Source organism: Dromiciops gliroides, chromosome 2, assembly GCF_019393635.1.
Source record: "Dromiciops gliroides isolate mDroGli1 chromosome 2, mDroGli1.pri, whole genome shotgun sequence".
Lineage (NCBI taxonomy): Eukaryota > Metazoa > Chordata > Mammalia > Microbiotheria > Microbiotheriidae > Dromiciops > Dromiciops gliroides.
In genome coordinates this window covers 238,394,813-238,421,786 of record NC_057862.1, presented here as the reverse complement: position 1 = coordinate 238,421,786, position 26,974 = coordinate 238,394,813, and the positions used below count along the sequence as shown (strand labels likewise).

At 40.0% G+C, this 26,974-nt stretch overlaps 2 protein-coding genes and 1 long non-coding RNA gene across 3 annotated transcripts in view; 1 reads left to right on the top strand and 2 right to left on the bottom strand.

Annotated features, from left to right (window-relative positions):
• HEATR4 (HEAT repeat containing 4) overlaps window positions 1–1,802 on the bottom strand; it is a 100,753-nt gene extending 98,951 nt beyond the window's left edge. Inside the window, exon 1 of the mRNA XM_043989525.1 lies at window positions 901–1,802. Within this exon, the coding sequence (XP_043845460.1) occupies window positions 901–1,802 (902 nt within the window). The remainder of the gene's footprint in view (window positions 1–900) is intronic.
• Window positions 1,803–13,146: 11,344 nt separating this feature from the next.
• LOC122742470 (acyl-coenzyme A thioesterase 1-like) overlaps window positions 13,147–26,974 on the top strand; it is a 24,362-nt gene continuing 10,534 nt past the window's right edge. Inside the window, exon 1 of the mRNA XM_043986740.1 lies at window positions 13,147–13,941. Coding sequence (XP_043842675.1) covers window positions 13,296–13,941 — 646 coding nt within the window. The 5' untranslated portion in view covers window positions 13,147–13,295. The remainder of the gene's footprint in view (window positions 13,942–26,974) is intronic.
• LOC122742472 overlaps window positions 26,328–26,974 on the bottom strand; it is a 17,200-nt gene continuing 16,553 nt past the window's right edge. Inside the window, exon 3 of the long non-coding RNA XR_006354920.1 lies at window positions 26,328–26,641. This is a non-coding gene — a long non-coding RNA (uncharacterized LOC122742472). The remainder of the gene's footprint in view (window positions 26,642–26,974) is intronic.

Sequence of the window (26,974 nt, the reverse complement as noted above, 5' to 3'; positions counted from 1 at the left end):
TAAGTCATTTAACGTCAAGGTAGTTAGGCAGAACAGTGAATAGAACTCTGGGCCTGGAGTCAGGAAGACTCATTTTCCTGAGTTCAGATCTGGTCTCAGACACTTACTAGCTGTGTGACCCTTGGAAAATCATTTAACCCTATTTGCCTTAGTTTCCTTATCTGTAAAATGAGCTGGGGAAGGAAATGACAAACTGCTCCAGGATCTCTGCCAAGAAAACCTGAAAAAAAGGGTCACAAAGAGTTGGACACAACTGAAAAATGACTAAACAACAACAACAACAAATCTCATCTGTAAAAGGAGGATGCTGAATTTGATTACTTGTAAGGTCATCTGTCTCTAAATCTATGATCCTGTAGCCCAGTGCTAATTCCAGGGACTCTTGCCAGTAAGTGAGGCTTGTTGACCTCAGAATTTACTGAGGGGTATAATCCCCAAGAGAAGCTGGTTTCTTTCAGTGGTAAATGCCATACACCCATTAGCCTTGGGGAAATCATAGCAGCATTATATCAACCTTAGAGAGAAAGCTTTAGAATTAAAAACCATTCCCTCAGGAAAACTAAATGAAGTGTTAGTCTTCCACACAAGGGGCTTTGGTTGATTTCAAGTAGCTGTACAGGCCCTGTGCATACTCAGGTCTGATTGACTCAATCAAATTTGATTCAATCAAAACCTGTCATTGGGGGCCTTCCAATTTGGTCCCGCTTTATCTTTCCCACCTTGTGCCCCATTACTCAGAAGCTGCAAATGCAACTTCTGCTCCAGTGAACCTGATGCTCTACTTCTAGGACCTCCATTCTTTACCTAATTATCAGATCTGGTGACATGGTTTCTACTCCACCCTTACAGAAGAGAGATGAAAAATGACCAAATATCAGCTCTGAGGCAGAGCCAGAATACCTGAAGTAAACAGGGAGCAGTAACTCTGGTTTCTTTTCCTCTTGGACTGGAGCGACAACCTCTATGCCTTCAATTTCTGCTGTCTCTTCAGCCTCCAGCTGAGCCAACAGCTCCAGGTCACTGGCAGAGGACAGTTCATCCCGGATATGGCTCCAGTCATACTGGTGTCTCAAGAAACTCTGCCACCTGCTGGGAGGGACCCCAGGCCGGGGGGGTCTCTTGTTTAGGATCCATCGGGCTGTGCGCTTGTTTAATTTTTTAAGCACAATATTCTCCCAGCCTCTGGCCTCTTTCTCTGATGGCTTAAGCCATGTTTCCCTTTGTTCCAGTTTCCACTCAGGAGTGTTTGACAGAATCGTTGATTGCGAGTCCATAATCTCAGAAGCAGGACTGGAGGAAGATCGAGCTGGGGAGTCACTGGGGGAGCTTTCTTTCTTAGGCCTCCTCAGCTTGCGTTTCTTTGGGGCCTTAACACTTTTAGTTACTGGTTGGAGGGCCGGTAAAGATGGCAGGTCCATTATAGATGAAGATAACAGCGGCTTGAATTTGGGGGCCTTCCGAGCTTGGAACTCTGTGCTCTTGGGCAAGGAGATGATGTTTTCTGTGCTGTAGATATGGTCAAAGTTATACTGGGAATAGGGTATGCAGGGTAGCCCCCATTGCTGCAACACTTCTTGGGAGAAGGATAGTTCTGCAGATGCTTGTTTGAGGTATTGCTTCTTCAGGCGGGCACAGTGCTGGGAACTGCTGGGGGAAACAGGTGGCACACCAGAGAATGAGTCACACTGTGGCTTGTTCCCTGACTTAAAACAGCAAAGTGCCATACCCCATCCTAGTCGAGTAAAGGTGTGCTTGTTCTGTGAATGGGAGGCAGGAGGATTCATATTCGAAGAGGTATGCATGATATTCCAGAGCAAATACTTCTGACTGAAGCACCAGGTCAGTTGTAAGGGGCCAGGGCTGAATCAGAGACACTGAGGAACCTGTTTAGGGAATTAAGGAAAATTGGTGATATGAAAAACTTGGTCATCTTGGGAATATCTGTATGAATTGATACAGAACAAAGCACACAATTGGAACAATTTCTACTATAACATAAATGAAAACACACAGAAAGACTCCAAAATTCTGACCAATGTATCAAATCATCATGATATCAGCAAATAGACAGTGAGTATACCTCCCTCTTCTCAACACGATGGGTACAGAATTGGGCATGGGTTGTCAGATTTGGTCGATGTGTAGATTTGTTTTGTTGTTGTTGTTGTTGTTGAGTTGTGTCTGACTCTTTGTGACCCCATGGACCATAGTATGCCAGTACTGGGGTTTTCTTGGCAAAGATACTGGAATAGTTTGCTCTATCCTTCTCCAGTGGATTAAGCCAAACAGAGATTGACTTGCGCGGGGTCACACAGCTTTTGTCTGAGGTCAAATTTGAACTCAAGTCTTCCTGAGTCCAGGCCCAATGTTCTATCCAATGAACCACCTAGCTGCCCTAGATTTGTTTTACTCAGTTATAACTTGTTGCAAGAGATTATTCTGCTGGGGGTATGGAGTATAGGGGGATAGTCATTAGGAAGTCATAGTGATTTTAGTTGGTTTGTTTTTTGTTTCTTTTTTTTTTTTTTGCGTGGCAATGAGGGTTAAGTGACTTGCCCAGGGTCACACAGCTAGTAAGTGTCAAGTGTCTGAGGCTGGATTTGAACTCAGGTCGTTCTGAACCCAGGGCCGGTGCTTTATCCACTGTGCCACCTAGCTGCCCTCCATAGTGATTTTTTTTTAAATCTATTTTAAAAATCTATCTATCTATATACACACACATTCACACACACACACACACACACACACATATATATATATATATATATAGATATATGTATATATATGTGTGATATATGTATATATATATATGTATGTGTATACACACACACACCTGGGAAAGTCACTTAACCTCTGTTTGCCTCCATTTCCTCAACTTTAAATGGGAATAAGAGTCCCTACCTCTCAGGGTTGTTCTGAGAATCAAATTAGATAACATTTGTAAAGTGTTTTTAAAACTTTTAACTGCTATATAAATGTTAGCTATTATAATAGTTATATTATTATAAAATCATGTAATATTCATGGCAGGTGAAAGATGAAATGACCGAGGAACCAAAGGTTTGAGCTTCTGAGCATATTGATTAAGTAATGCATGTTAATTGACATAAATTGGGACCAGACCATCTCAACTTTGGCATTGGACCATGAATACAGGGGAAAACAGATTTTTTAAAATTAAAAGATAACAATAAGCAGGTTACAAAATAGGATGTATAATTTATGTCAATTGGATCAGAACTGGTCTCTAAACTATGTATGGCCAGAGCCACACAAACTAGGCCAGAGACAGGTAAGTCAGTAATAGAGAGAAAGTTTATTATCTAAGTGAGGAAAAAGGCATGTAAACACATGTGCCAGGGCCCCACCCCTAGTTGGGGGGGGGGGGGGCCCTGAGGCCCTGTGAGGAGATCTCAATACTTATACTAGTGCTTGCTCAGTGAGTTGTAGCCCTAACAATGAGGGAGCGGTAAGCATGTGACAAGTTTGATTTACTACACGACATTCTGATTTTGTCCAGTGTTTGTCTTTAATCAGAGAACACCTGGTGAATTGTGTGACTAGCCCAGAGGGTGATTGCAAAGGATTGTTGTCCTGCCAAGCTCAGGGCACAGCTTGCTTCTTGGGCCTTAGCTCTGGAAGACAGAGGGTCTAAGTTTTACTTTGTCATTAGGTAATCTGATGTCTAATTGGAGGAAAGATTAGGAGGAAGGTTGGGAGAGGAAGAGCAAACAGGTAAAAAAAGAGGTGTCCTATTCCCCCCAAGTGTTTTATTCAATCAAAAGAAAGAAGGAAACAGTGACTGAGTGACCAGTATAGGGCCAGTTTTCAGATGAGACGTGTGCTGCTTGAGATATACAATTTTGAGAATACTCTTTGCATCAATCTTTGGATTGGATTGGGTTTCCAGTCAGCATAACCTAGGCCCTTAGTTAAAGGTCTCTAAGCAACAGATGTAGTCTAGTTTCCCAGCCACTCAGGGTTAGGTTCAAACAATACAATAAGTTTTCTCACAATTCCCATAATTAAATAGAGTTTTTTCACAAGACAGAAATTGGACCAGATCCATAATTGAATAGAAAGGGAACTGAGCTAGATTCAAAACTGAACCACAAGGGCAGCTAGGTGGTGCAGTGGATAAAGCACTGGCCCTGGATTCAGGAGGACCTGAGTTCAAATCTTGCCTCAAGACACTTGACAATAGTTGCCCTGCAAAAAAAAAAATTTTGAATCACAAGATGAAGTGTGGTTCACTCAATTTCCACAATTCCTTCATATATTATATAAGATTTATAATACTTTATAATATATTGCATTATAGACCGTATTATATTATATAAGTGCTTAGCATAGTGTCTGGCACATATTAGGTGCTACATAAATGCTAACTATTTTTCTTCTTATTTTTTTCCATAATAGTATTTTATTATTTTCCAGTTACATGTAGAGATAGTTTTCAACACATTTGTTTTTCTAAGATTTCTAGTTTCAAATTTTTCTCCCTCCCTCCCCCCTCCCCAAGACAGCAAGCAATCTGATATAGGTTATATATGTACAATCACATTAAATGTATTTCTGCATTAGTCATGCTGTGTAAGATTTTCTTCTTATTGATAAACTCCTTTGTAGAGGTGGGGATCCACAGGTGTGGAACATTGCATATAGTATCGGATTATTTTGATGTGGTATTTGGTTTTGATGAATTTTATTTTCTCTTCCTCTTTAAAATTTTTTTTGTTATAAGGGATGGCTTGCTGGGAACAGGGAAGGGAAGGCATATAGAAATAATATAAAGAGAAAAGATATCAATAAAATCTATTATTAAAAAGTACTATCAACAAATATGTAATTTCAAAAATTTGGTAGGGGCTCTATACATGTCTCTTTGTCATTGGCATTGGAGCAGGAAGTGAATAGCTCCCTAGGAATTTAAATAAACCAAAGAAAGCAATAAGGGACAAAATGCTAAGAGAAGAAGAGTGATGCTGGTAATAATTTTGTGGTTTATTCTTTTTTTTTTCTCATTTCCATAGTCATCCCCATAGTCCCTCCCTTTCTCATGCCTGTAAAACCAGTCCCCCTGACACTAGTCTTTCCTCCAATTTTTCCTAATTGTTGAGATTGTCAACCAAACAGAACTGAACTCTAACTTGTGAACGGCCAAATCTGAACTGAGCAGGCCAGAGATAGGTGTCAGGAATTAGAGAGTTTTATTTCAGAGTGAGGAAAAAGGCTTACAAGTAAGGTGGAGCTATAGACACATGTGCTGGAGCCCCACCCTAATGGGGGGCTCCCAAAGAAGTGTAGGGAGATCTCAATACTTATATTAGTGGTTGCTCAGTGAGTTGTAGCTCTAACAATGAGGGAGCAGCAAGCATGTGACAAGTTTGATTTACTGTAGGACTTTCCCAGTTTGTCCTGGGCTCGTCTTTGATCAGAGAACACCTGATGAATTATGTGACTAGTCCAGAGGGTGATTGCAAAGGATTGTTGTCCTGCCATGCTCAGGGCACAGCTTGCTTGCTTCCAGAGCCTTAGCTCTGGAAAACTGGAGGTCTAAGTTTTATTTTGTCAAGATCGAAGGAAATTATGCAAAGACTAGACATATGCTTTAGGTTGTAGTGTCAAACTAAAAAAGAAAATAGGGCCTAAGGAAATCATGTATAAGGATACTTTCAGGCTACATATTGACTTAGGAAACCACATTTTAACATTGCCTATATTCTATTATATTTAATTCATTTTATTAAATATTTCCCAATTATATTTTAGTTTGGATGGGGCACAGAGCATGGTAGGTCTCGGGCTGAGTCTTGGACATCTCTGCTTTAAGTCCCACACAGGTATAAATAACAGAGCTAGGATTCAAACCCATGCCTTCTGATTCCAAATTTAGTCCTCTTCCCACTATATCCTTTTCTATCCTGAACAACATAGGTAGATTAATAATAGCTCTTAAAAACTGACTCTTATGTCATTCACACACACACAGAGACTGCTGGTGGGAAAAGTGCTGTTGCATTGAGAACAGATCTCAAACCTATGAGGATTTTGTATTCCTCACATAACAACTAAATCATTCACAGAAGAAAATACATTGATAATGGAAAAATTCTCCCAAATTAAATTTTATTTACTTTTCAAATTGCTCACTGATTTAAACAAGCTCCTTTTTTGTCATGGTCAAGAGTTAATAAGTAACAGGCAGTTCTTAAGTACCAGATAAATTCAAAGCTACAAACCCATTTTTTTTCTTCACTGATACTACTTTCAAACTAGCTTCTGTTCTCTTTTTTCCCTTTACTCGGTGAAATAACCTTCCTCCCTTGCACTAAAACAATAAATCTGTCCAGGAAAAAGGTCTGCATGCTGTTTTCATGTAACTTTCACAATTTAAAAGAAAATTTTCCTGAAAACAAATCCTATTGAGTGATGCCCCAAAATTCACTAAGATTTTTCAGCATTTATATAAACATTCAAACTACAACTTGGAAATTTCCAGGAGAGAATTTATATTTCAGTCACAAATGTAGTTTCTAATTAGTTTACAATACCATTGATTTCTACAGTCTGGGAACAGAGACTCTCTTCCCTTTTATCTGTGTTTTCTATCTCCCCAACTTAACCAGAGTTAGGAATTCAGAGAAGAGATCCTTTCAGAAGAAAAGTTTTCACTCTTTACACTCTTTTTTCCTTTGACTGATAAGTCCATGGAAAAAAGTTAGTTTACTATATCAATACATAAACACAGACAATATGACAAGAGAGACATATAGTCCCACATGGCTCAGGTTGGGGTTGGTGGTCTCTCCTCATCTTTAATTTACAGTACTTCAAAGGCACTAAATAAAGGCTATTTCTATAGAAATTTACCAGAAAGGATAAGTTGAGGGAGATCTCAGAGTGAAATATAACTTATTATAAGGGGCATGCAACCTGATAATAAAGAATAGGTCTAATGGTGCTGCCTCTTACCAAGAGACCCTGAATTAAGGATACAGTACACTTTTATAAGCATAGAACAAAGAACAGAACAGAAACAACCTAATTGACCATCATCATAGAGATGAAAATTCATTATTGACTGCATCAAAGAAAATCCACCATAACTGTTAAAGATGGGACCAGGTCAGGTTGCCCTAGTTTCTCACAAACCTTGCAGGAGATACTGAGGCAATATTTTATGAGAATACTGAGAACAGTTTTTCTTTAACTAGAGCATCATATCCTTGGTATTCAACATTAAAGAGGGGGAGTTTTGTATTTCAGCATATCTTTTCTCCACCCAAACTTCAGAGAAGAGGCTTAAGATTAACAGAATTGTTACAGTATAAAATACAGGATCAAAAATTAAATTCTTCAAGGCCAAAATAAATTATCAGCAGAATCTCTCACGGTTTTAGACCAAATTTTACATATCCTAATCTTGTGCTTCTTAGTCTTTCCCAGTTTCACTAGAAGCTCCCGCTGGTCCCAAGTTATAAGAAATTTCTCCAGGGAGGAATCCTAGGTATACTACTACCAGCACCCATTATTCCCCAAAAGGGAATCTTTCTCAGCATTTGGAGGAATACCTTGACTTGGCCCTTTGGTATACTAATACTGGAATCCTATTGTTCCCTTAGGGGAATCTTCCTGGGGATATCCTTCCCCAACAGTGTACAGGCTTACCTTAGCTCAGAAGAATTAAGATCTTGGAGGAGTCAGACCTCAGGGGTAGTCCTATATGGAGAAATCCTTTAGTGAGAAAGTCAGGGAGAGCTTTCTAAGGAGTTCCTCAGAGAAGCCACAGGTGTGTGGGGAGGGAAGTGTCCCTTCTCTATCACTTCATGGTTGCCAATTGTCAAGACTGAATTGAGGTAAACTGAGGAAACAAAGTCCAAGCAATGTGATTTATTGGCAAGGCATGCAGTGTAAAACAAATCAGGTCTAGGGCCTCTTCGGTAGCACAAGGACCCTGAAGAGTTACTATTTTTAGAATTAGGGATTTTCCAGAGTTTCAGGACTCTGGTTGCATCTACCTGATTCCTACAAAACAGTTAGTGGTATAATAATAAATGGCTTCCCTGAAATTACATGACTTACAGGAAAACTAAATTTAACTCAGGAAAACAAGGCAATTCCAGCAGCTATACAAAATGTCAGCTAGGATACAAAATAGAATCAGTTTGGTTTTCTCACCAGCTATATGAACTTCACTTCTCTGAAACTCTTTGAACTCATTTGTGAAAAGAAAGTATTGGACTAGATCAGTGGCATCCAACTCAAATGAAAATGGATCCCTGTGGGACATACTGGTTGGTTGGTTGTCCTTCATTCTTGAAGAGGACTATGACATTGGGGTGATGTCATGACTTGCTGTGAATTGGATTTAAGTGAGGGAGGGCTGTTCAAGGTCCCCAACCTTACTCTCTCCTCCAGAGCCATCTGGGTTCATTGGCAAGATAAGATATAGATATATCTATATAGATATATGTATGTATGTATGTATCAGGATGACTAGAGATGATCCTGGATGTTTAAACAAGTGAAGTTAAGTGACTTGCCCAGGATCACACAGCTAGTAAGTGAGGTGAAATTTGAACTCAGGTCCTCCCAACTTCAGAACCAGTGCTCTATCCACTGTGCCACCTAGATGTCCCAATTGTGGGCCACATATTGACTTAGAAAACCACAGATTGGGGGCAGCTAGGTGGCGCAGTAGATAAAGCACTTGGCCCTGGATTCAGGAGTACCTGAGTTCAAATCTGGCCTCAGACATATATGACACTTACTAGCTGTGTGACCTTGGGCAAGTCACTTAACCCTCATTGCCCCACCAAAAAAAAACAAAAAAATAGAAAAGAAAACCACAGATTAACATTATCTATGTTTTATTTTTACCCAATTTGTTAAACATTTCCAGAGTATATTTTAATAAGGTGCCTCACTTGGGAGTTTTGAGGTCATGAGTTGGATATCTCTACACCAAATGATTTTTAAAAGATCCCTGCAGGCTTGAAAACCTATATGATTCCAAATTTTGCCTCTCTCTTTTTTTTACTAATTTCTATTATTTGCTCTGGGTATTTCTTGTCTGCAACCCAGAAAGAAGTCATATCCTGGAAATACTGACTTCTATCATTTGCTGTTAAGAACCCTCCTTCTTGGTAAAAAAAAAAAAAGATTTTTTAAATTAAAAATTAATTTTTTAAAAAGAACCCTCCTTTTGTTATGGGGATGAGGAGCAGCACAGCATTTCAGATTTACCTTTTGAATGACTCTTTCTCACACTGTCCTGGCAGAATGAATAGGAGTTTGTATTTTAAGGCTGTTTTAGCTTCCCTGTTCCTGAAGCTGTTTACAGTTGTTACCAAGCAACCACCAAGTTCTTTTGTGTTCTATCATCTTTCTCAGAACCTAAGGGCTTAATCTGAGGATATATCTGCTTTTCCAGCAAATCTCCCCTTAAAAACAAACAACTACCCTTCTCTTAGCAGTTGTGTCCTATTTGCCATAGTTTGATTTAGTTATCCCTTCCACATTATGACTTTCCCCATCTCGGTTTGGAAATATGTCAGGTTGGCATAATAAAAAATTACATGGGAATTTTGGTGGGGAGTTTTGTGGAAGCCACAGATGACACACAAAGGCCAGCAGATGACAGAGAGCTTATAACCAAATACTTAACCCAAATTTTACAATAAAGTACTATAAACACCACATAAAATAAAAAGAAAAAAATTCAGATTTCTTCTCTGGTATGAAGGAGAAACAAAAATTTTCACGCAGATTTTCCAGTGGAATGCCATGCCCCTAACCCCCAACAATGTGGAAAGGAGAACTGTATTTCCTGGTCTTCTGCTATAGAATAGATTCCACTTTTGTCATGTATGGATAAGTTTCATTTCCCTCAGTGGCCCAAGAAAGGGTTAAGTCTCAAACCTACCACAGACAGAAAGGGAGAAAAAGCTTCTGCCATCTCTCACTCTCCTTAGGCTTGCCTCAGACATTTCTAGAGGTTGACAGACCCAGGAAGCTAAGAAGTATGTCCTATGAACTGGAATGCAGATGAGCCACTGATCTTGTCAAGAATAAAAAAGAGGGGGCAGCTAGATGGCGCAGTAGTTAAAGCACTGGCCCTGGATTCAGGAGTACCTGAGTTCAAATCCGACCTCAGACACTTGATACTTACTAGCTGTGTGACCCTGGGCAAGTCACTTAACCCCCATTGCCTGCAAAAAAAAACCAAAAACAGAAACAAAAAGAATAAAAAAGAGTCACTTCCAGCTAGGGGGATGGGGAAGGATTTCACAGAGGAGGTACCATTTGGGCCAGGTCTTAAAAGGTGGGAATAGGAATAAGACAATTGGTATTGGAAAGGGTTTGTTGTTGTTCAGTTTCATCCTACTCTTTGTGACTCTGTGGACCATAGCATGCCAATACTGTGGTTTTCTTGGCAAAGATACTAGAGTGCTTGGTCATTTTTTCCCTCCAGTAGATTAAAGCTAACAAAGCCATTAAGCAACTTGCCCGGGGTCACACAACTATAGGGTGGACCAAAAGTCATGATGTTTTAATAACTTTTTAAAAATTATTTTATCTTTATTTTTTGCATTTTCCAGATTTGATTTTTCACAAGTAATGTAAATTCATTTCATATATATATATACGTGTATATATATATATATATATATATATATATATATATATATAGAGAGAGAGAGAGAGAGAGAGAGAGAGAGAGAGAGAGAGAGAGAGAGAGTATATGATGCTATGGTATTATAAACGGAAAAACAAAAAATAAAGGAGTTATTAAATATTGAAATCTCTTCATGGCTTTTGGTCTACACGGTCTAATGTCAGATTTTAACTCAGGTCTTCCTGACTCTAGCCTTTCTATCCACTGAGCCACCTAGCTGCCTCTTAGGCAAACAGAGATTAAGTGACACAGCTAGTGAGTGTTGGAGGCTAGATTTGACCTCAGGTCTTTCTGATTCCAGGTCCATCTGACTATCCACTGAGCCACCTAGCTTCCTCACCTATGTGTTAGTGCCAGCAACTGGATTTAAGTGTCTTGCCCAGGGTCACACAGCTAGTAAGTGTCAAATGTCTGAGGCTGGATTTCAACTCAGATCCTCCTGAATCCAGGGCTGGTGCTCTATCCACTGCACCACCTAGCTGCCCCCAAGGTGGTTGTAAGACACTAGATGATGTCTGGTTTGTAGTTCCTATACCTCTTTATAGAATGTCTATAAAGTTATATATTTATTTAGGACTTTTAAAACTGCAAATGTTAATCTTTGGAATGAATTGATGTTGTTTCAGGCACACAAATACATTATACCGAACTATATTGCTAAATTTAGGCCCCCAAATATCTCTGTATAAAGAGGAAAAGCAGGTACATATATTGGGTACTAATACCCCAATTCTTTGGTGCTATAACCTCCACAAGTCATCTGGGAGCTGCACACACACCGCCCCCCCCCCAAGCTAATCTGAGATCTGAGGCCTTCTTACTGCCCAGATGTGGATAGATGCTCAATATAAGACTCAGAGAGACCACTGTAGTTATATCCTGTCTCTAGCCCTTTTGAGATTTCTTCTAGATGTAAAGAATATCTTCTTTTAATAAGCCTTATTAGGATATATAAGTTCTGTATGTGGCCTGCCTGGCTGTGGCCATTTTTTTTTTAAATCACAAAAGCTCTCATTTAAAAGGTAATTGCTGGGGGCAGCTAGGTGGTGAAGTGGATAAAGCACTGGCCTTGGATTCAGGAGGACCCAAGTTCAAATCCAGCCTCAGACACTTGACACTTAACTAGCTGTGTGACCTTGGGCAAGTCACTTAACCCTCATTGCCCTGCAAAAAAGAAAAAAAAAAGGTAATTGCTGCAAAACATAGGAAGTAATGTGGATAAAAGAATCAGATCAGTTCCCCTTTTCAATTACTTCCTAAAGAACACTGCGAATAACCCAAAGTCATTTGGTAAAGGAATACAGCACTGACTGACCCAATGTAAAGGAGGTTTGTGTAAGATGGTGCCACACGGACAGTTCTGATTATTTCTCCTGGATGGCACTGGGAAGCAATCAGAAAAAATGATACCCATGCTTCCCATACCACCCTTAAGAGGTAGCTAGGTGGTATAGAAGATAGAGCAGGAAGACCTGAATTCATATCCTACATCAGATACTTAGTAGCTGCCTGATCCTGAGCAAGGCACTTAACCTCTCTCTGGCTCAGTTTCCCCCTACACCAGAATGAGTGACTACATCAAAAGAATGGTCTCTAATTTGTTAATAACATTAGCTTATATATCCATAATACATGCATATACGCACATGTGTTTTTATCATACTTTACAAATATTATGTGATTCTATCTTTACAACAGTCCTGTGAAGTAGGTATTATTATTATTATCCCTATTTATGGATGAGCAAACTGAGGCAGATACAGGTTAAATGACTCCTTCAGGATCACACAGTTATTAAGTGTTTGAGGCTCTTCCTTTTTTCTGCAAAGTTGCCATTGGAAGCGAATCTAATTTCCTACTGTTATCAATTCTAATTTAAGCAACGTCCTTCTTGTTCTCCTGAAGGATGAGGAGTCGAGATCTTAGGGAGGGAAGAGTCAGAGGCTTTGTTTAACCCCAACTCTGAATCCCTTAAGTTTTCCTCACTGAAAGTATAATATAGAACATTTCCAAGCCATGCTGTTTATCTTTTGCCTCGAGATCCCTCTAAGGTACGAGTTGAAGCTTCATTCAATGAGAGTTCTCTGTTCAGCTGTTGGTCTGGATGTCTCTGCAAAGCAAATTGCTTTAAAATGCAGTGTAGACGGTTTTCTCCTACAATACCTACCCTAAGGTAACAATGAAAAAAATGTTCAAGTTTTACCTTCTGCTGATTTGTGGATTGGCAATTTATTGGGGGGGGGGAGTAAGTATATAACCTGTTTAAGGGATTTATTAAAAATCTCGACTCTGGGACAAACCAAACTGAACTAAGGCTGGGGGTGAACGGCGTGTGGGGAGCCTTGGCTTCTCTTCCCCATTTGATTGGGTGTACGGAAGCAGCGCTATAGTATTTAAGTATCCTCTTCTGTAAGACTCACACCTCCCTCCTTCCCTCCCTCGCTCCCAGTGCCAGGGTCTGGTGACTTCGGTGCTATTACAGACTGGTGGTATTACGGAGTGTAGCCGGGTGATATTGCAGCCGGGTCGGTCAAGTTTATTTTGAGGTGGGACCAGGCCTCTGCCCCCTTCACTCAGAAACCTTTTATCAGATTGTAACTTCTTGGAAATCGTCATGGCTTTAATACGAAGCCCGTGGTTACTTAGAAAACGTTGGGGACACTTGGCAAAATTCCCTTGGCCCCCCGTTTTTGACAGTTGGGTCCCCCGCGATCTCCCGAAGTTAATTAGAGGCTCGGAGGCTCGAACCTTCGGTACGAGCTTCCTGCTGTCTTCCGAACGGGCTGCCTCCTCCTCCTCCTCCTCGGCCGTGAGCTTGAACTTGACTCCAGGGTCCCGCTGCTTGTGGGATGAGCCGGTGGAGATCGCGGTGCACGGTCTGGCCCCAGCCCAGCCGGTCACCCTGAGCGCCTCCTTCCGCGACGAGAAAGGGGTGCTCTTCCAGTCGTCTGCCCGCTACCAGGCGGACGCGGGCGGGCAGCTGGACCTGGCGCGGGCGCCCGCTCTGGGGGGCAGCTACCGCGGCGTGGAGCCTATGGGATTCCTCTGGACCATGCAGCCCGAGAAGCCCCATTGGCGGCTGGTGAAGCGGGACGTGCAGACCCCCTTCCGCGTGGACCTGGAGGTGTACGAGGGGCACGATCCCAAGCCCACAGAACTTCTGGCCCAAGTGGTCCACGAGCGAGGCTTCCTGAGGCCGGGGGTGAAGAGGATCCCGGTGCGAGAGGGCAGCGTGCGGGCCACCCTCTTCCTGCCTCCGGGTGAGCAACCCTCCAGCCCCTCCAGCCCCTCCAGCCCCTCCAGCCCCAGTGCTCTCATCAAATCACCTTCCAGCCCTTTCTTTCCTCCTCATCCTCCTCAGCAGGATGTTCTATCATTCCGAAGTCCTAAAGGTCTCGTTGGCATTCTAAAAGAACACTGAGGTGTTGGAGAGATGGACATTTCTCAGGATATGGGGGGAAGCACTAAGGAGTTGGCTTAGAAATCAGTCTAAGGTCCTTTCCAATTCTAAATCCCCTGATTTCTGATCTGTGACCGGGAATCTGAAGGCCCAGGTACAAGTCCATGAATCCATCACTAGACCCTTCCATTTATCCTGTAACCAAGTTCCTTGACCTCAGATGGATTCAGCAAACATTTGTGATTGTCTGTTACCCATAACTATTTATTTATTGAAGTTAGGCCAACCTATCAAACTGGTAAGGCATCATCAGATGCTGTTAACTTCATGTTTGTCTTGTCTAAATACCAGCCTGGGTAAAGCTCTTGACCGAGTTCACCTTTCAGTGATGAGTTTTTTAGCCATTGTAATTTTCAAAGATCATCTTTATACAGGAATTGTACTTTGTTTCACTGGAGGGAGTCTCCCAGTGATGAGAAACGCAATACTTGAAACATTAAAGTAAGTTCAGCCCCCCAAAAAAGGCATAAAAAAAAGAATTACAGGAGTAAATGGGCAAAGAAGCTGTTAAACTATCTCTCTGTGGATGTTGTAATTGTATTTTTTTTTAATCTAAGAGACTGGGGGCAGCTAGGTGACGTGGATAGAGCACCAGCCCTGGAGTAAGGAGGACCTGAGTTCAAATCCGTCCTTAGACACTTGACACTTACTAGCTGTGTGACCCTGGGCAAGTCACTTAACCCCAATTGCCTCACCAAAAAAAAAAAAAAATTTGTTTAAATCAAAGAGATGGGAGAAAAAATTGAGGTAGCAAATGACTTTATCAGGAAAGTGAGACAAATTGAGGGAATTTTTATATCACTAACACAAAGGAAGAAAAATTGATGGATAAATATTATGGTGACAAAACATAGAATATATAGATATTTAAGTTTACTGATACAAATAAGATCTATAAAAATAGAATTCTACAATTATTTTGGTGGGAACAAAGGAAGAAGTCAACAGTTGAAGTATATCTCATTCAAATGGCTAAGCCAAGACAACAATATAGTAGCAGTGCTGACACTTTCTAAATATAGTATAGATTTACTGTATGGCAGGTAGAAAAGAGGGTTTTTCCTTAAACTCAGAGGAGTTATTAAGTGCTAAGGTGAAGAAGATAAAAAGACAAAAATGAAATATACTCCACTCTCAAGGAGCTTACATGGGGAAACAACACATACACATAGAGGTAATTAGAAAATATATAAAAAGCAAATTTTTTCTTGTTACGTCGTTTTTAACACCATTTTGCGTTTTCTTGGCAAAGATACTGGAGTGGTTTGCCATTTCCTTCTCCAGCTCATTTTTACAGATGAGGAAACTGAGGCAAAACAGGGTTAAGTGACTTGCCCTGGGTCACGAAGCTATTAAGTGTCTGAGACCAGATTTGAACTCAGGAAGATGAGTCTTCCTGACTCCAGGCCAAGCAAATCTTCCACTCTGCCATCTAGCAGCCCATAAAAATCAAATACAAGGAGGGAGGGAGAAAAATTTGGAAACTCAAAATCTTACCAAAAATGAATGTCGAAAACAATCTCTGTAATTGGAAAATAAAATAAAATACTACCAAGGGGGAAAAAATAAAAAGCAAATACAAGGTAAATATAATTTTAGGGTGAATAGGGGAAGCACCAGTTAGCTACTAGGAATCAGGAAAAGCCTTATGTAGGAAAGGAATTTGAAGGAATTTATATACTTAGAGGGCAGAAGGGAGGAGGGAATACACACTCCAGGTATGTGGGACTTCAAAGTCATGAAACTGAGGAGATAGATGTATTGGGTAAGGAACAGCAGGAAGGTCAATTTGAGTGCACTGAGTAATGCTGAATCTTGTGTACTAAGTCTAAAAAGATGGGAGACAGCTAAGTGGTGTAGTGGATAGAGCACTGGCACTGGAGTCAGGGGGACCTGAATGCAAATCTGACCTCAGACACTTGACACTTACTAGCTGTGTGACCCTGGGCATGTCACTTAACCCTAATTACCCAGCAAACAAACAAAATAAAAATAAAATTAAAAGATGGGCTAGAGCCAGGTTGTGGAGGGTTATATTGATTGTAGAAGAAATGGAGAGCCACTGGAACTTCTTGAGAAGGGAAGTGACACACATGGTCAGACCTGAGTTTCACTTTGGTGGCTTTCAGGGGAGATCCTGGAGGCAGGAAGACTATCATAATAGTCTAGGCAAGAGGTGATCATGCATATACTTATCTAGGTAAACGTATATAATCTGTGGAATACAAGTTCTTTAAGGGAAAGGGACTATTTTTGGCTTGTATTTATAATCCTAGAATCTAATACAGTACTTCATATATAGTAAAGGCAGCTGGTGATGCAGTAGATAAGAGTGTTAGCCCTGGAGTCAGGAAGTATTGAGTTGAAATCCAGCCTCAGGAAGCTACTAGCTGTGTGACCCATGGCAAGTCACTTAACCTTTGTCTGCCTCAGTTTGCTCATCTGAAAAAGGAGGATAATAATAGCACCTATCTCTGCAGGGTTGTTATGAGATTCAAATAAGTGTAAAGAAGTTTAAATAATTATAAATTAAATTATTATAAAATAAGTTTGTAAATGCTAGTTTTCTTTCTTTCTTTCTTTCGGGGCAATGAGGGTTAAGTGATTTGCCCAGGGTCACACAGCTAGTAAGTGTCAAGTGTATCTGAGGCTGGATTTGAACTCAGGTCCTCTTGAATCCAGGGCTAGTGCTTGCTTTATCCATTGTGCCACCTAGCTGCCCCTCCCCCCATAAGTGCTACTTTTAAAGTATTTAGCAATGTGCCTGGCATATAGAAGGTGCTATATAAATGCTTTTACCTTTCCTTCCTCTTCCCCCGCAACCCCCCTACCCCCCCCCTGCCTTTACACTTATTATTTTAATAAGTGCGTATTAAATGGATTAGAAGTGCCTTCTCTTCTCTATGGAAAGGTTCATACCAAAGAAATCTGAGCAGTTCTGATTGGAGAACTGCCATTCTCCAAGAAGAAGATTCTCTAGTTATCATCTGATCCAGTCCTCTTATTTTACAGTTGAAGAAACTGAGATCCAGAGATCCAACACTTGCACCCAGGTCTTCTGATAATCTGGTCATCCTTACCCTGCTCTACCTTGTCATGTGATATTCAGTCACTTTCCTAAGGAGAGCATAATAACCTGGTTTATTTTTTATTTGATTATTGAGAATGTTGTGGTGCCTTGGGGCAATGGTTATGAACACAGATGGTTAATAGCATAGTACCGCCACTGGAAAAGGTTTAGGAGATTGGGCCAAATTGTGCTTCTAAAAGGAGCATAAAGGGGGACTAGCTGGGTGGTACAGTGGATAAAGCACCAGCCCTGAATTCAGGAGGACCTGAGTTCAAATCCAGCCTCAGATACACTTGACACTTACTACTTGTGTGACCCTGGGCAAATCACTTAACCCTCATGGGAATTTTTCTAGTTATTGCCTATTTACCTCTATAAAGTACTACTCTGATGCCTCATCATGGCCAATGTTGTTGCGTTGATTGCAGATGTGACCCTGAAACCAACTTAATTTGTCTTCTTGGGTTGCCATATTTTCCAGAAGCACTAGACCCAAAGGAGTCCAGTATGCAGTTAATTCCACTTTTGTTTAACAGAGATAAGCCCAGAACATTGCAAAAACTCCTGCAAGAGATATGTAATGACTCAAAGAACTTTGACTTGTCTTTCCACAAAGGAAAGATGAAATAGATGAAGAATGCCAGTTGTTCAGATGTCAACATGCATTTGGATGGATACTCTATAGAGCTATATTTGTGCAAATTTAGAGACACCTCCACTCTAAATGTTCATATGAACTATTTGTGCCTGACCTGTGGTAGAGCCTTCCAAGTTCATGTTATTCTGATCAGCCACAGCTAGACACACTGTACAACATAGTGATGTCATTTTGGTTCTCTTCGAGAATGAAGGATAACAATCAATCACCATATCTGGGACAGACAAGACAGATAAGCATTGATTCCAGAGTTGAGTAGGAGGAGGAGAATGGGCTGGATTTTTCTTTCAGGAATTTTCAGGGCTCTTTTACCGATTTGAAGCTTCCCACAAAAGCAAAGGCACCTTTTTTCAATATTAATACTTTCTAGGGGCAGCTAGGTGGCACAGTGGGTAAAGCACTGGCCCTGGATTGAGGAGGACCTGAGTTCAAATCCGGTCGCAGACACTTAACATTTACTAGCTTGTGACCCTGGGCAAGTCACTTAACCCCAATTGCCTCACAAAAAAACCCAAACAAATTAATACTTTCTAGGGGGCAGCTAGGTGGTGCAGTGGATAAAGCACTGGCCCTGGATTCAGGAGGACCTGAGTTTAAATCCGACCTTGACACCTACTAGCTGTGTGACCCTGGGCAAGTCACTTAACCCTCTTTGCTCCACAAAAAAAAAGAATACTAATACTTTCTAGTGTTCCTATATTACAGTGAGATATGAAATGCAGTCACTGCCTTTGAAGACCTGAATATGTGCATTGCACAGGGGGCAATTGAGAGGCTCAATATATAAACATCAAGGAACTCTGAAGAAGTACAGGAGTAAATGATACCACTAAGCAGTTGCATGATAGGAAGATATGATGGGAAAGATTGAGGGATGGACAACCAGAGTGCTCCAAAAGTACCCTGTTGATGATAGTAACAGGCATTTATGTAATGCCATGCTGTGTGCCGGACACTATACCAAGTACTTTACAAATATTTGATCCTCACAACCACTCTGTGAAGTAGGTACTATTATAATCCCCATGTTACAGTGAAGGAAACTGAGAAAAACAGAGGATAAGTGTCTTACCAAGGTCATATAGCTACTAAGTGTCTGAGGCAGGATTTGAACTTAGGTTTTCCTGACTTCAGGCCCAGTGCTCTATCCACTGTATCACCTAGCTGCCTCTGTGGTGGAATGTTGAGAGAGAGTGAGGAAGGCCTCCAGGGTGTTTGAGAGATCCTCTGTGACGAATTCTTGGAAGACCATGGACAAGAATCACATAGGATGGGCAAGCATGGATGGGGAAGATCATTGTATATCCCCAGTCATGGAAGCCCAAATCCTATCATCTGACTCTGTGATAGGGAGAACTCTAAGAGAAATAGAGACCACCAGGCTTCCTGATCAAGAGAGGCTCAGGGAGTGAAGAGAACAGCCAGCCTCCTCCTGATCAAAGAGACCCCAAAGGAGACAGAGATCACCAGCCTCCTGGTCAAGGAGGCCCCAGGGAATACAAAAATAACCAAGTCTCCTGATCTTGGGAGCCCCCAGGAGGGACAAAAGACCACCCAGCATTTCCATCAAAGAGGACCTCTATCACACCCAGGATCCTGATCAAGGAATATTCAAGGAGCACAGAAAATCACTCTGTTCTCTGATCAGAGACAGCTGACCATAGAATTCTGATCTTAGACACTGAAGCATGTCAAGAAGTGTCTCATTTATCTATTTATTCATTCATTCATTCATCTATCTATCCATCCATCCATCTATCTATCTGTTGATCTATCTATCTGTTTATTTTTATTTTTTGTGGGGCAATGAGGGTTAAGTGACTTGCCCAGGGTCACACAGCTAGTAAGTGTCAGGTGTCTCAGGCCGGATTTGAACTCAGGTCCTCCTGAATCCAGGGCCAGTGCTTCATCCACTGAGCCACCTAGCTGCCCCCCATGCCAACACTCTTGAGTGCAAATGGAAGCCAGCAGAAGGAATTCAGGAAATTGAATTCAGAAACAAACAGAACCTGACCAAACCATCCGACGGTGTGGGAATGGGCAGAGCCTGGCTCTTGCATTAAGTCATAATTCAAGAAATAAGGCTGGGAAAATGAGTTAAAAATCCAACTTTTAGTTTTATCATTTCTATAGGGCTTTTTGTTTCCAACATTTTAATTTTCCCTCTAATCTTTAATGTCTCCTCTTTTGTGCTTATTTTTGGTTTGTTTATTAGCTTTCTAATTTTTAAAAATACATATTCATAAATCATCTCTTTTAAAATTTCGATATATGGCTATGATTTTTCCCCTAGAGGACTACTTTAGCTTCATCCCAGAAATTTTGAATTTTGGTATGTTGTTTCATCATTCTCTTTTTTTGGCTGGGGGGGGGGGGGGAGTGACAGTTAATTGACTTGCCCAGGGTCACACAGCTAGTAAGTGTCAAGTGTCTGAGGTCAGATTTGAACTCAGGTCCTCCTGAATCCAGGGCCGGTGCTTAATCCATTGTGCCACCAGCTGCCCCCTCATTTTCTTTAAAGTGTTATTAATTGTTTCTAGTACATGTTCTTTGACCCACTCATTATTTAGGATTTCATTTTTACATCTCCATTTGTGTTTGTATCTTTTGTTTTTGGTCCCTGAACCAATGACTATTTATATTCCATTATGGTATATAAATGATGTATTGAGTATTCAATACATCATTTATATTCAGAAACAATTCAAGCACCAAGGAAACACAGTCAGGATCACACAAGACCTATAAGCTTCTACTATCAATGAGTGATAACCTTGAAATACAATATACCAAAAGGTAAAATATATAAGCTTATGGGGCAGCTAGGTGGTGCAGTGGATAGAGCACCGGCCCTGGAGTCAGGAGTACCTGAGTTCAAATCTGGCCTCAGACACTTAAAACTTACTAGCTGTGTGACCCTGGGCAGGTCACTTAACCCCAATTGCCTCACAAAAAAAAAATTATATATATATAAGCTTACAACCAAAAGTAACTCTGCCAAACTAAATATAATGGAACAAGGGGAAAAATGGATCTTTAATTGAATAGAGGATTTTCAAGCATTTCCAGTGAAAAGCACAAAAGCAGAGTAGGAACTTTGAAATATAAAATAAGGGATGGGGCAGCTAGGTGGTGCAGTGGATAAAGTACCAGCCTTGGATTTAGGAGGACCTGAGTTCAAATCCAGGCTCTGACACTTGACACTTACTAGCTGTGTGACCCTGGACAAGTCACTTAACCCTCATTGCCCTGCAAAAACAAAAAAACAAAATAAGGGAAATCTAGAAAAGTACATTTATTTTATTGTTACTTTTTTTTTTTTTTGGTGAGGCAATTGGGGTCAAATGACTTGCCCAAGGTCACACAGCTAGTAAGTGTCAGGTGTCTGAGATCAGATTTGAACTCAGGTACTCCTGACTCTAGGGCTGGTGCTCTATCCACCGAACCACCCGGCTGTCCCAAAGTACATTTATTTTTTGTAAATGGAAGTTAATATAATGTAGTACTAACATCCTTATGGGCGAGAAGAGTCAAGTTTCCCTTCAGAACCTTAATGTAGTCAGTGTATTGAGGGAATTACATTAGGAAAACTGAGGCCCTGAAGATGGATTGATTTCATTCTGAGGGTTTTAAAAGGAGAAAGAGAAAAGAATAAAAGAAATGCACTAGTATGTATAGGAGAAATTAGTATTGGTAAAACTTGCTATTCTCCACAATTGAGGTATCTGAGGAATATGCAAATATGGAGGAAGGGGATAAAGCACCACAGTAAAGGAAAAAAAAGAACACTAGAAAACTTTAAAATTCTGATGAATGCAGTGACCAACCATATTTCCAGCTTGATGCACGTTACCAACTTTCTATTTTATTCAAGGAGGAGAGCTAAAACATTTTTGACATGGACACCATATTGATTAAATTTTTGTATTTGTTGATTTGTTACAAAGATGTTTTCCCCCTTTCTCTCAGTTTCTAATTTGGGATAGAAGGAAGAGAGATAAGAATGGTGATACACACAAACACACACACAGTCATTGAAACTTTTTTTAATGCCCAAAAAAGGACAGAAAGATTTTCAGAAGGAAGCATACATAAGCCAAATAGTTTGAAAATGATGTGTGGAATTTATTACATCCTTTTTTTATGAAATAGAAATTCCTGATTTTATATATATTCCTCTTATGTTCTGATATACACACAAATATATACATATAAATGCATACATATGTACACATGCATACATGCATAGATATACACACATACCTACATACATATATATTATATACACGCATTTATATATGTGTATCTGTATATCTATAGGTATAACTGCTCTTTTTGGAGGTTAAGTTCAGATTTTTAAAAAAATTTTAAAGGAAGGATTAAAAATTAATTGTAGATTAGATAATTTAAATCTAAAATTTAAGGCTCAAACAGCAAATCATATAAACAATAAAAAATGTCATCAAACATTCCTAAATATTTGGGAAGACCAAAAACAGTCATAAAGGGGAAATGAGTATATCCAAGTACTTTCGTTTAAAAAAAAGGATAGAAGAATAAGTTGGACATGCAACTAAAAACAAAAAGCCCTAGAAAACTAACAAATTAAAAAACCCAACTAAATAACAAAATACAAAGCTTGAAAATCAAAGAATTAACAAAATGAAGAGAAAAAATATTTAATTGAGAAATCAAACTAGAAACTGTACTAAAAAAAACCCCAACCAATAAAACAGAAACTAATAACCAGTTTGATTTTTTTGAAAAGAGAAAACAGAAAAACCAAATTGACAATATCAAAAATGAAAAAGTAGAAATCATAATAAAAATATTTATAGTCACTCTCTTTTGTTGTAGGGAGGAACTGGAAACAAAGGACATACTCATAAATTGGGTAATGGCAGGATGAATTGCTGTCTTTAATTATAATGAAAGATCATGAGTTCTGTTTGGAGACACTGTGTTCGAGATACCTATAGAACATCCAACAAGATATCCAAAAGGCTGTTGGTGAGGTGGGAACTGAAGGGAAAGACTAGGGTTGGGGAGCAGCTAGGTGGCGCAGTGGATAAAGCACCAGCTGTGGATTCAGGAGGACGAGTTCAAATCCGACCTCAGACACTTGACACTTACTAGTTGTGTAACCCTGGGCAAGTCACTTAACCCTCATTGCCCTGCAAAAGAAAGAAAGAAAGAAAGAAAGAAAGAAAGAAAGAAAGAAAGAAAGAAAGAAAGAAAGAAAGAAAGAAAGAAAGAAAGAAAGAAAGAAAGAAAGAAAGAAAGAAAGAAAGAAAGAAAGAAAGAAAAGAAAAAGAAAGACTAGGGTTGGAAATCTAGATCTATGAATCATCTGGAAGACTGAATATGGGACTTATTCTCTATGTAACTTAATTTCCTCACCTGTCAAACAAGGGGTTGGAATAAATGACCTCTAAGGCTCTGTTTAGCATCACTTATAAAAGGTAGAGCCTGGGTTTAAAATAGTTCTTCTAACTCCAAGGTCAACATTTTTTTTAGCTCTCAGTAGAGAGTGCCTTTCCCATAGGCTCTGGGAACACGTACCTAGTAAGTTGCATATTAGCCAAGCCAATTCATGTGTGGCTGGAGATCAGTTAAGGAATGTTCACTCTGTAAACCAATTTTGGTCAATGCTTTTATATTTTCTTTGTTTTGTTTTTCCCTTAATTCCATAGAAAAAGCCCCTCTTGCAGATTCCAACCTTGTCTCAGCTGAGGAGATGAGAGAAAAGGATTTCCCACACTTGGGCAGTATAGCCATGGAGATCCAGACATCTGAAAGGGCAATCATGATGGTGGCAGCTAGGGGGTTGGGATGAATAGAGCACTGGATGTGGAGTAAGGAAGACTTGAGTTCAAATGTGACCTCAGACTAAGAAGATTAAAATTGTTCCAGTTCTTGTTGTTGATGCATGTTACCAATCTTCTGAGAGAAGATTTCATTCCCAAAGGGAATCAACAACATCAGGAGGGTGATGTCTTGACTTTCTTTTTTCTTTTTTTCTTTTTTTTTTTGCAGGGCAATGAGGGTTAAGTGGCTTGCCCAGGGTCACACAGCTAGTAAGTGTCAAGTGTCTGAGGTTATATTTGAACTCAGGTCCTCCTGAATCCAGGGCCAGTGCTTTATCCACTGCACCACCTAGCTGCCCCCTTGACTTGCTTTTGAATTGGGTCTCAGTGAGGCAGAGCTGTGCAAAGTCATCTGCCTCATTCTCTCCTCCAGCGTCATTGAAGTCTAGTGGCAGACAAAGGTCAAAATGACTGGCAAGGTCCAGGATGCAGTGGGTGACCTTGGCCTTTCTAAATTAAAGTCTTTCCCAGGTTTCAGTTTGTCTGAGGCCAGAGCTGTTTAATGACTAAGGGCTAGGTAGGAGTTGAGACAAAAGATATTCCAATTTACCATTACAAAGATATCAGTCTAGGAGGGGAAGACTCTCACAGTTTCTGGTCTAAACAGAGCACAATTGCTATTTTTTCAAAGCCATCAAAACCTAAACAATGAAGCCACAGAGTTTTGGGTTGGGGTTATTATTGGCCATTTGGTGAAAGCCAGAGTGATCTGGGTTTAAAGGCATTGTCAAGTAAAAACCTATCTTTTCAGAGCTATATTTCAAGAAATCAAAAATGAAAACTGCACAGGACAAAAAGTAAATTAGGGGGCGGCTAGGTGGCACAGTGGATAAAGCACTGGCTGTGGATTCAAGAGGACCTGAGTTCAAATCTGGCCCCAGACACTTGATACTCACTAGCTGTGTGACCCTAGGCAAGTCACTTAATCCTCATTGCCCTGAAAAAAAAAAGAAAGAGAAAAAAAAGGACAAAAAATAAATTGTCTCAGCTTTTTAAAAAAATTAAAATTAAAATAATTAAAAGAAGAAGAATTGATCCTGTAGCATTGTCTTATTGATCCTATTTACAAGTAATTGATTTTGCCCTGGATCTGCTTTTGTCCTGTAACTGCTTAAGTTATGGTTCTTTGTCTTAACTTGGTTCAGAGTTCAGTTGGATCATAATGGGTTAAATTAAAAAACCTATCTTTCCTGCTCAGGGAATTCTGCCAACATTGAGGAATGTGTGTGAGAAAGCAAGGGAGTTTGGGCCTGATATCTTTACTCCACCAAGCTATTCTTCCAGGATGTCTGATGTTCTGTCCAAAAGTCAGGACCATGTAAGGGGCTAAAATTCTAGCTATACTATCTAAAATCTAATGAGTGGTCACCAATAAATTATAAGCTTTTGCAAGAATATTTAAGTGTTTAAGTATTTATTAAAGTATTTATTAGGATAAGAGAAAAAGGTAAAAATCTAACTCTTTCTAAGAGACCCCATCATCCTACCCACCATGGTGAAGTCAGGAACAAAAAGAGGAAGAACCCCTCCACCAGCATCTGCTTCCTACTTTGTCTCCTCCTCCCAGAAATGGGAGGTTCCTCAAGTTGATTGGCTGGTAGCTTTGATAGACAGTACCCACAAGCAAATCTCACTTCCTGATGCCGAGGAACTGACCACATGGCTTGCCCTCAGATGCCTTCTCCTCATGGTGGAGCTTTCCTACGGTAGCTCTCCAGCAGGTGGCATCATTCTAATCATTACAGTCCCTCCTTTGTTTCTTCAAGGAACACTGTAGTGTTTCCTTGATGAAACAGTCAAAAATAACAGAATACCCTATGCTAACAAACAATATGTTAATAACAATATAGGAAAGGGAGAAAGGGGAAATTTTGTCCAGAGGGGCGGTCCCTCATGAACCAGCGCTTTGATACTGGCCTGTAGAGGGAGGGCCTCTGCAGAGAATACATATTACAAATGGTGTACATAACAACAGATGGGAATAAAAATCAACAAAACAAAACTGTTCATTTAAAGTCTTTGAAAGTCTTTTCTCAGATGATTCTTGGGATGTCCTCTGGGGGTAGTCGTGAAATGGAAGTCTTTTCAGGGGTTGACATGTGGATGCTGGTAATCAGACAGGAAACTTTCCTACAAAATTGAACTTAACACAACTTTAAAATAGCTTTGTCAATAATCAAATCAAACAATGAGAGTTCTCAAAAACATGTCTAAGGGAATTCAGAATCTTAGTTGTTATACATGAAACATATAATAAAACAAAAATTGAAACATTCTCTAAAACTTAATATTACTACAGTCCCCCCTTGTGGAGGGTAAATTGAGAAGACAATTGCGATATTAATTTTAAAAATAATTTTTATCTTTGTTTTATCACTTTTTGTATCATCTGCCTAATTATCCTCATGCCATTATGAGAAATTAAAAATCTAATATAATTGGTAACAGATGTCAAGGCCAAATTCAATACTGTATTTATCATGACACCTGAGATAATTATGGGGGTTACCATAAAAGAACAGAGAAATGATGGGCTATGAGCATTCCCACACTTGAGCAGTATATACTGCCCATGCAGTATGCCAGGCTTAAAAATAGGTGGATGGAATATACGTCCATGCCACTGAACATATTGGAGGAAACTGAGTCACACAGATGCATGGGATTGAGACGTCCATAGCATTAGGCAAATAGGAAAGGGCATAGAAGCTAGGTGTAGAATGAGATGAGTAGGATGAAAACTTCCAGCCTTCTGTACAATATTGTGGGAAAAAATTCAACCAAGAGAAACCAACCTCAACATTTGTCAAAAGCCATTCCCTCGGCCATACCTTGACTTCATGTTCAATGTCTGCTCTTGCATGTATTCCTCTTGTGATCAGATGGCATCCTGGCCAACTAGCATCTGATAATTCAGAATGAAGGCAATTAATATCTTAAATGATAAGTTCCCCTAATCCAAGTCTCATATGGATTTAAAAATTGAGGATAATAATGATCACAAAAAATGTGAATGTACTTGGACTCAAAATATAATATACAATTATGCAATAATTTCAAATAATACCTTTTTTTATTAAGTATACAAATTGCTTTTGTGAAAAATCAGAACATATTTAAACACAAGTTAAAACACAACACGGGGGCAGCTAGGTGGCACAGTGGATAGAGCACTGGCCCTGGAGTCAGGAGTACCTGAGTTCAAATCTGGCCTCAGACACTTAACACTTACTAGCTG